This window comes from Salpingoeca rosetta, assembly GCF_000188695.1.
Source record: "Salpingoeca rosetta unplaced genomic scaffold supercont1.28, whole genome shotgun sequence".
NCBI classification, from domain to species: Eukaryota; class Choanoflagellata; order Craspedida; family Salpingoecidae; genus Salpingoeca; species Salpingoeca rosetta.
Genome location: NW_004754906.1, coordinates 517,990 through 527,477, shown reverse-complemented (window position 1 = coordinate 527,477; position 9,488 = coordinate 517,990). Strand labels below are relative to the sequence as shown.

At 56.3% G+C, this 9,488-nt stretch overlaps 4 protein-coding genes across 4 annotated transcripts; 3 read left to right on the top strand and 1 right to left on the bottom strand.

The window, feature by feature from the left end:
- Window positions 1-766: 766 nt before the first annotated feature.
- On the top strand, window positions 767-3,971 carry PTSG_09390 (STIP protein; the record flags this gene model as incomplete). The annotated part of the gene is made up of 3 exons (XM_004989590.1): window positions 767-2,080; window positions 2,419-3,102; window positions 3,492-3,971. 3 exons carry the CDS (start codon window positions 767-769, stop codon window positions 3,969-3,971), a joined length of 2,478 nt encoding a protein of 825 aa, XP_004989647.1.
- A 183-nt stretch (window positions 3,972-4,154) lies between these two features.
- PTSG_09389 (phytoceramidase) lies at window positions 4,155-5,365 on the top strand. Its single transcript, XM_004989589.1, has one exon. It carries the CDS (start codon window positions 4,246-4,248, stop codon window positions 5,071-5,073), a length of 828 nt encoding a protein of 275 aa, XP_004989646.1. The 5' UTR covers window positions 4,155-4,245; the 3' UTR covers window positions 5,074-5,365.
- PTSG_09388 (uncharacterized protein) lies at window positions 5,276-8,218 on the bottom strand. Its single transcript, XM_004989588.1, has 9 exons — window positions 8,151-8,218; window positions 7,744-7,863; window positions 7,333-7,457; window positions 7,029-7,153; window positions 6,708-6,796; window positions 6,343-6,469; window positions 6,031-6,119; window positions 5,754-5,843; window positions 5,276-5,484 (listed from the first exon to the last, which is right to left on the bottom strand). Exons 1-9 carry the CDS (start codon window positions 8,160-8,162, stop codon window positions 5,401-5,403), a joined length of 861 nt encoding a protein of 286 aa, XP_004989645.1. The 5' UTR covers window positions 8,163-8,218; the 3' UTR covers window positions 5,276-5,400.
- Window positions 8,219-8,263: 45 nt separating this feature from the next.
- On the top strand, window positions 8,264-9,249 carry PTSG_09387 (uncharacterized protein; the record flags this gene model as incomplete). Its single annotated transcript, XM_004989587.1, has 3 exons — window positions 8,264-8,626; window positions 8,871-9,071; window positions 9,109-9,249. The coding sequence occupies 3 exons, from the start codon at window positions 8,264-8,266 to the stop codon at window positions 9,247-9,249; spliced, it is 705 nt and encodes a 234-aa protein (XP_004989644.1).
- Window positions 9,250-9,488: the final 239 nt, after the last annotated feature.

Sequence of the window (9,488 nt, the reverse complement as noted above, 5' to 3'; positions counted from 1 at the left end):
GATACATAAATTAAGATAAGAAAGCAAGACAGAAGTGCGCAACATCAGCCCGCTTCTTCGATCCATAAATGACAGGGACTCATAGAGCTCGCTGACCGTGCTGAGCTGCGAAGACATGCACTAAATAACTCGAAACAGGCCTCAAGCCCGGACAGTCGAAGCACGACATCCTCCTGCCCTTGTTCACTGTGTGTTGTGTGCGTGCATAGAGTTTATTCAAGTGAAGAGCGTAGGGATGGTCGTGCACACATCACACACACCCATACACACATACATACACACACACACATACACACGCACACGCAAACACAAACGCAAACACACACACGCACACATACATACACACACATACACACATACATACACACACAAACGCACACACACACACACACACCACACACACGATGCTGCGATGCAGCAAGGAAACACACCAGTCGGAAAGGTAGTCCTGTGCGTCCACGCGAGCACCAGTCCTGAACTCAATACCATTGACCCTGGCCACCACGCCGGTTGGCGCAGACGCCGATGCTGTTGATGCAGTGGTGCTCATCCCTTCTTCCCACAACAGCAACAACCTTCGCCTTCCAGTTTGCCCGCCTGCTTCTGGTTCGCAAGCAGCAGCAGCCAGCAGCAGCAGCAGGTCCTGTCCCCTCAAAAAAAATGTGAGCGACAAAGTGCGGTTGTCGGGATTTCAACCCGTGACATCCAAATTACATATCGCACACATCACACGACTGAACAACGACGACCGCGAACGACGACGACGATGGAACCGACTGCACAGCCAAGCAGCTTCTCCTCCTTCCCCCGACAACGGCAACAGGAACAGCAGCAGGAAGAGGGGCAACAAGGCCAGCAACAAGGCCAGCAACAAGGCCAGCAACAAGGCCGGCAACAAGGCCAGCAACAAGGCGACGATGGCGACCAGGAGCAAGGGCAGGGCCGAGGTGGCGTCGGCTACACCACGTTCACTCGCCCGGACAATGTGCGGCTTGACAAGGACTTTGCCAAGTTTGAGGCGCACACCAAGGGCATCGGCATGAAGCTGCTGCAGAAGATGGGCTGGAAGAAAGGCGAGGGCCTTGGGCGAGCGCGCCGCGGCATCGTGGAACCTGTGCAAGCAAAGCTGCGCAAGGCGAAGCAAGGCCTGCAAGAGAAGGGCGAGCGAACGAAACAGAGCCGGCAGCACTTTCGCGAGGAGCGCGGCGCTGGCGCTGGGGAAGAGGGCGAGGATGACGAGTACCGCTCTTCCTCAGATGAGCTGGACAGCGACCTGGACGAGCCCGCGGCGCTCGGCAGCTATCGGCGCCAGCGGCAGGAGCGCAGAAGAAAGGCGCTGGAGGCGGAGGACAAGGGCGCCATGGAGACTCAGCTGTGGCGTGCCAAGGGCACGGACAAGCGTAAGGCACCCATCACCTACAGCTACGTCACGGCCGAACGCCTGCTGTCATCGATGCCTGGGGAGGGCGAGGGTGACGAAAAAGCGCCCACGGCAATGAAGATTGTGGACATGACGGGCCCGCAGGTGCAGGTGCGCTCAACCATGGGCGAGGCAACGGCGGCGCAGCAGCAGCAGCAGCACCTGCAGCCGAAAGGGCCGTTCCCGGAGCTGCAGCACAACATCGCCGTGCTGCTGGAGATGGCGGAGGCCGACGTGCACACGTGGAACAACAAGGTGCGCGGCACGCGCCGCCAAATACAGGCGCTGGAGTCGGAGGAGCGGGAGCTGAACGAGCGGCTCGGCGCCGAGCAGTCTGCAGTGGACAGCCTGGAGCAGCTGCTGGAAAAGACGGCGATATTGGCAGACGTTGGCAACGAGGAGAGCGACATGCTGCGTGCCATTGAAGGCTATGCAGAGCTCAAGGCAGAATACCCGCGCGAATACAGGCGATATGGGCTGGCGCACCTGGCCTACGCCACGGCCATTGACCTGTTTGCAGCACGCCTCAAGTCGTGGCAGCCGCTGCAGGAGCCAACACGCCCCGTCAGGTATCTGCGTCAGTGGAAGCGCATCTTGCCGCGCACGGCAGACAGGCACAACACGAGGCACCACAGCGACACCGCGGACGCCACAGACTCGGTTGGTAGGGTGTGTGTGTGCTTTTGTGTGTGTGTGTGTGTGTGTGTGTGTGTGTGTGCTTTTGTGTGTGTGTGTGTGTGTGTGCGTGTGCTTTTGTGTGTGTGTGTGTGTGTCTGTGTGTGCTGTTTTTTTGGGTGTGTGTGTGTGTGTTTTCTTTGTTTGTGCATGCATTAACGATTGCGTTTCCTGCTTTGTTTCCTGGTTTGTCTGTGTGTTCCTGCTTTGTCTGTGCCTCTGCGTCTATCCCACGTCCACATCTAACTTGGCACTCCCTCACCCACTCATTCATACACATACACGCAAACATACACACACATGCAACCAATCACGCGTTACAGACGTTTGAGTCGCTTGTGTGGTCTGCAGTTCTTCCCCACGTTCGCACTGCGCTTGTCTCGCGCTGGCAACCACGCGACCCGGCGCCCGTCGTTGCTCTCCTCGATGCGCTCAGCCCGTTCCTCTCCACCACCATGCTCGACAACATTGCGCGCCAACTCATCCTCCCTCGCTTGCAGAACGCAGTGCAAGCCTGGGACCCGCGAACAGACCGCGTGCCCGTGCACGTGTGGCTGCACCCGCTGCTGCCATACATGCACACGCATCTGCACGAGGTGTACACCAGTGTCCGCTACAAGCTCGGCGTGTGTCTGCGCGCGTGGGACGCCGCGGACACGACAGCGCTGGCGATGATCAAGCCCTGGCACGGGGTGTGGCGCACACGCGACATGCACGTGTTCCTGGCGCGCTCGGTTGTGCCCAAGCTTCGGAAACACCTCAGCAAGCTTGCCATCAACCCTGCCGAGCAGGACTTTGGCGTGCTTGAGACAGCCATGGCGTGGGAGGATATGCTTGCCACCTCGGATGTGGTCAGCCTGTGGGCCGGGTGCGTGTTTCCCAAGCTGCTACGCTGCCTGTGCGTGTGGATGATGCAAGAAGACGCCATGTACGATGAAATTGCCGACTGGTATTTGCAGTGGAAGCGTCTCATCCCGGCCCGCGCCCTCGAAGACCCGACCATCCAGGTGCGTACATGGCGTGCATTTGGTTGTGGTGTGTGTGTATGGTATGTGTGTGCGCGTGTGTTTACGTGTGTGTGTGTGTGTGTGTGTGTGTGTGTGTGTGTGTGTGTGTGTGTGTGTGTGTGTGTGTGTGTGTGTTCATGGCGCGTGCGTGTGTTTGTGTCTGTGCTTGTGTGCACATAGCGCGTGTGTCTGTCTTTGTCTGTGTGTGTGTGTGTGTGCTAGTGCGTGTGCGTATGTTTGCGTTGTTGATGACGCTTGCTGTTCCTTTGTCGTCTTTCAATGCGTCGAACGTTTTGTCCTCTGCCTCACCTCACCAGCACTTAAATCATTCACACGCTCACATACACGCTCGCATATATACATGCACACACATGCGCGTCTGGTGACAGAGCCGCCTGCACCGGGCGCTGATGATTATGGACCGTGCCATGGACGACCCCTCCACCCTCGCGTACGAACTGCGCACTCTCGACCGGGAATCTGAGCGCACGCGCACGCCATCGCGGCCACAGTCGCCGGTTGCGGCTGCATCCCCACGCATGGGATCGCCAGCACGTGGCGCTGCAGAGGCGGCGAAGGCCGGGGCAACGGGGCCGTCACGCATGGCGGCGACAGCGACAGCAGCGTCGCTCGGTGTCAGTGCGCCGCGTGCGACGTCTGTGCGCGATCTGGTGACGCGTGCTGCTGCGGAGTGTGGCGTTGTGTTCGCGCCGAAGCAAGGGCGGCGCACGGCGCACGGCCAGCCACTGTACTCGTTTGGAGATGCCACCGTGTACATTGACAAGGGTGTCATCTTTGTTCGCGATGCCAAGCGTGGCGGGCAGTATGTGCCCACCTCCCTTGAAGACTTGCGTGCACTTGTCCAATAGCCCAGCAGCCGTCAGCACGACCAGTAAACGCTCTCGCCATGCAGCACGTGACCATGTGCGTGTCTGTGTATGTGTGTGTGTGTCTGTTTGTATGTCTGTCTGCTGTGTGTGTGTGTTAGTGTGTGTGTGTGTGTGTGTGTTTGTCGCTCCTCCCTGGAAGATGTTCGCAAATCCTCCACAACTGCACTGGCAAAAACACAAACACAGCAAACACAAACAAACAAACACAGCAAACGCAGACACTCGACTGCCACTGCCCATCCATCGATCCAACATGACCATCTCCTCCTCCTCCTCGTCCACACCGTTCTGGGGCCACCCAACATCGACGTTGGACTGGTGCGAGGAGAACTACACGCTGCTGCCGTACGTTGCCGAGTTCTGGAACACGCTCAGCAACCTCGCCATCATTGTGCCGTGCTTGGTGGGCCTTTACAACTGCGCGATCGCTGGCCTCGAGCGCAGGTTTGTGCTGTCGTTCCTGGGCCTCTTGGGCGTGGGCATCGGATCATGGCTGTTCCACATGACCTTGCTCTGGCACTACCAGCTGGTGGATGAGCTCAGCATGATCTACGCCTCGTGCATCTTCCTGTACTGCATCGTGGACTCCCGATACACCACTGGGCTGCACGGCCTGGGCCTGGTCACGGGGCTGGTGCTCTACGCCGTCCTCGTCACCTACATGTACCTGCATAACAAGAACGCCGTGTTCCATGAGACCGCTTACGGTATCCAGGTTGCTGGCATCATGTTCCTCTCCTACTTGAAGAGCCGCACTGCTCCGCCGCGCATTCGCATCTTGTTTCCGGTCGCCATCACGATGTACCTTTCCGCCTTTGCGCTGTGGAACGTGGACAACCACCTGTGCGGACACCTGCAGCTGCTTCGGGCATACCTCGGCGTGTTTGCCCCCGTCATCGAGCTGCATGCATGGTGGCACATTGGCGTGGGAATCGGTAGCTACCTGTACGTCGTGTTTAGCATCGCCACGCGCATGCGCGAACTCAACCAGCGCGTGGCGCTCACCACTTTTGCCGGCCTTCCCATCATCGCCCCAAACAAGACACCCCACAGCAAGACCAGCAATGGCAAGGACATCTAAAGCACATCGCGTCACATGTGTGTGTGTGTCTATCTGTGTTCTGTACCTGTGTCTGCACGTGTGTGTGTGTGTGTGTATCTGTGTCTGTGTGTGTGGCTGCAGACTGTTCACCGATTCGTATGGCTTCTCTCCTCCCCCCTCCTTGCCTTGTCTTGTCACATGTCACATCACGCTGCTTCCACTATCCCTTGTAAGTTACTGCTTTTCGTATTCAGCTGCGCTTTGGCTGACTTACTCTCCGCCAGTTACATTCCTCCTTTCTCCCTTGACAATAAATAAACAGCTGTGCGTACTTGTGAGCGTGTGTGTGGGTGTGGGTGTGTGCGTTTACTTGTCTTGTGGAATGAGGTGTCGCATGCGGTTGACAAAGTTGACGATACGACCCTTTGAACACACGTACGTGCGCAGACCCTGTCACCAGATGTGTTTCGTGGCAGGGGATGTGTGTGTGTGTGTGTGTGTGTGTGTGTGTGTGTGTGTGTGTGTGTGTGTGTGTGTGTGTGTGTGTGTGTGTGTGTGTGTGTGTGGTGTGTGTATGTGTGTGTGTGTGTCAAAGGGGAAGGGGACATGCGTGTGTGAATGTGAGATGAAGTTGTGCAAGTGTAAGGACAAGCTACACACACACACATACACACACACGCATACATACACATACACACACAGGAGCACACGTGCCAGACCTGGAGCTCAAGGTCGGAGTTGACAAACGGCTCCAGGAAGGAGAAGGCTGTGCAGTCGTACACGGTGGGCTCGTCGCCAAAGAGGAAGCTCTGGTCATCACAGCGCGCGCGAGAACGGAAGGCGAGGAACCAGGCAACAAGATGACCACATAAGAAAGAATCGTGTTGGACCAACTGTTTGACATGGGCGTGAAACATGCACAAATACATGCGACGTAGACGATGTGTGTGTGTGTGTATGTGCGTGTGCGTGTGTGACGTCACTCATACCACAGACCTTGTTGCCAAGCAGCGTGTCGATTGCATCAATGTCCAGCTTGCTCAGCGTGACGACATCGTGAGGCGAATGCCGGATGAAGCCTTGGCCTGTGTGTGTGTGTGTGTGTGTGTGTGTGTGTGTGTGTGTGTGTGTGTGTGTGTGTGTGTGTGTGTGTGTGTGTGTGTGTGTGTGTGTGTGTGTGTGAGCAAGAGCTCAAGACCAGTGACGCGTGTCACGCCCTCCGCTACCTTTCCCGCAAAGCGAAAACAGCAACAACAGCAACAGCAACAGCAACAGCAACAACAACAACGCACGCCACGTGCCGCTCACCCCAGAGCCAGTCGAACATGCTGCGCTGGACCATGGCGAAGATGAGACCGCGAATCGGGCGCGGAATCATGCCAAAGAAGTTGTTCTTCACAAAGTCGCTCTCCCCGCACAGCCACCGGCTCCACAGCTGGCAGCGAGTGCGGAGTTGGAGGGTGGGGGCATGGGGTGGAGAATGACACGATGTGGGCGAGGCGATGATGTGGATATGATGCAATAAAGAGGCGCATGTGAAGCACTTCACGTGTGACACAAGACACAGAGCCAAAGCACTGCAGAGTCTGAGACATGCACACTGCCACGGAAATGTACATGCATATGTGTATGTTGTGTGTGTGTGAGTGAGAGAGGCGAGTTGTGGAACATACAAGAGCGTTGTAGATGTTGGTCTCGCAGAGGACCTGCACCATATGGCCGATGCTGACTTCATAGGGTGTCAGGGACAGGCGGAGCTTGCCTGACAGCACGGCGCGCATGATCAAATAGAGCAGGAACAAGAGAATTCAATGGCAGCAACGATGAAAGAGGTGAAGCAGTTGCTTGCAAGTGTTGTGATTCCCAACACACGACAAGAAATCGCCGCCTCTCCAATGAGCATGTGCACACACACACACACATACACACACCTCACAAAGACACGCACACACACACACCTCACAAAGACGCATGTTATGTGAAGTTGCACTGACCAAAGTACGACTGGTGTGGCTTGCCATACGTGGCGAGAAGGTAGCGAATGATGAAGGTGGAATCGCCAATGAGGTTGTTGCCATGCTGAATGTATGGCACCTTGCCTTTCGGAGCACGCGCCAAGCTGTGGCGTCACGAAGCAATGCACGACATACACGTGCCGCAACACACGCACCACACGTGAGTTTGCTGCACTCAAACAGGTGTGTCATGTGACATGATCAATGGGGGAAGCAAGAGGAAGCATCGTGTGCCAACCATACTAGCACTCAACCCCATCTCCACTAACAAACACTGGCTCACTCTGCAGGCTTGGTGGTGAATGGAATGTTGGCGAGCCGCAGGAAAATCTCGAGTTTGGCACCAAAGGGGCTTGTCGAGAACAGGGTGCCCGGCACTGGTGGAAAGCTGTACAGCACCACCTCATCCTAAAGGGGGGGAGGCGTGAAGGAGGGGAGAACGCGGCTCACAAGTGAGTGTGCTGTCGTAGAGTAATGTCACACATGGCATCGACGCCGACCACAAAACAGAACACGTGCACGACAGATGCAATGCACGCCATTATCAAAATCAACGACGACACACACCAAAACCACACACTCACTCACTCACTCACCCACACCCACACACCCACACACACACACACACTCGCTCACTCACTCACTCACTCACTCACTCACTCACTCACTCACTCACACTGCACACTGCACTCACTGCGGGGTTTCCTGAACGGGGCGTGTCCGGGGCCTCAGGGTGGCGAGGCAGCATAAATTTGGAGCGATACAGGTAGACCAGCAGCACGGCCGCCAGCGCACTGCCACCAGCCAACACAACCTGCACACCATCATTGACATGAATTGAACATGTGTCAGTACCAATGAGCACACAACACAGAGCACACAGAGGCGCACGTACGCACATCCATGCAAACAAGCGTCGGACCATGCGAGTAAACACCGAGGTCACCAACCATCAACACAACCATCAACATCAACGCACACTCGTGCACAAACACAAACGTCGACAGGACATCCAATATCGACAGGACCACCAAAGCAAGACCAGTGAGACGAAGATCCAACAAGCAAGCAGGCAGCCACTGCCAGCCACCAACAACCAACCTCAAGCCACATTTCTTGCGCTGTCCTCTCTCTGCGTGCCGTTTCAGTGGAAAATATGGACAATTTTCACCACACGAAATTCAAACGAGGCGAAAAGCAACGGCCAACCAACGATGGCTGAGCCGCGTCGCAGTGTGCAGCAGCACCACCAACAACAACAGCACCAACAACAGCAACAGCAGCAGCAACAGCAGCAACAACAACAGCAGCAGCAGCAGCAGAGTGCTGGGGAAGAAGAGAGTGTTGTAAACAACACACGTCGCGTACAGACGCTGGCAGGGTACTTGTCCAGCAGCTTTGAACAGACGCGGCTGCATGCCGTTGAACAGTTGTTGTTGTACTTCCAGCACACAGACATCTCCTTGCCCACGCTGCTGGAGACGGAGGACTTCCTGCGTGAGCTCCTGCAGTGGTTCAACTACGAGCACGTTTCACACTACAGCCAGGCATTGGAAATCCTTCAATACGTCATCGCGGTACGGCTGCGTGCGCATAACGCGTGCCTGAACGTATGCGTGCCACAAATGCTGCGTATGTGTGCGTGTGTGTTCGTGTGGATGTGTGTACACGCGCGCACGTCAGCGTCATCAATTTCCCTACTATCACCACCTTCCCTGCCTTCCCTGCCGCCACCGTCTTTGCTAGATTCCCAAACATGTTCACTCTTTTTACACCCATTCCACTTCCCGCAACTCCCATCAACCTCCAACTTTGACACAGCTGCCGGAAGGGGCGAGGCAGGTTGGCGAGATTGGCCTGCAATTTCTGACAGACCTTCGCACACACTGCCAGGAGCACGACGATGAGGCATTCCACGCACACGTGGAGGTCCTCACCTCCATTTTGCACATTGTCGAAATGCAGCCGCAGCGCGGCGCGCCGTCAGAGGCCACGGACCTAGCCAGCGTCACAGAGGGGCCCGTGTACTTTCCATCCTGCACGCCCCCACCGCCACCAGCCGTGCACACGGCACCTGCAGCTGCTGGCAGTGGAGGTCACACACAGCCAGCACAGTCGACGACACCTCTTCCCTCCGGTCGCTCGTGGCACCACCGGCAGCGCCGTGGTCACAGGCGCGTTGCATCTTGGTCCACCATGAGCGATGGTGAGGATGGTGCTGATGATATTGTTGATGATGATGATGATGATGATGATGATGATGATGATGATGATGATGATGATGATGATGATGATGATGATGATGATGATGATGACGAACAACGCGACGAAGAGGACGATGAACATGATCATATGGTTAGAAGTGGAAGCAGAAGGAATGCGGGAGTGGACAACTTGTTCGCCACCCAGCGGCCACGACGACCGCGCCGCACATCTGGT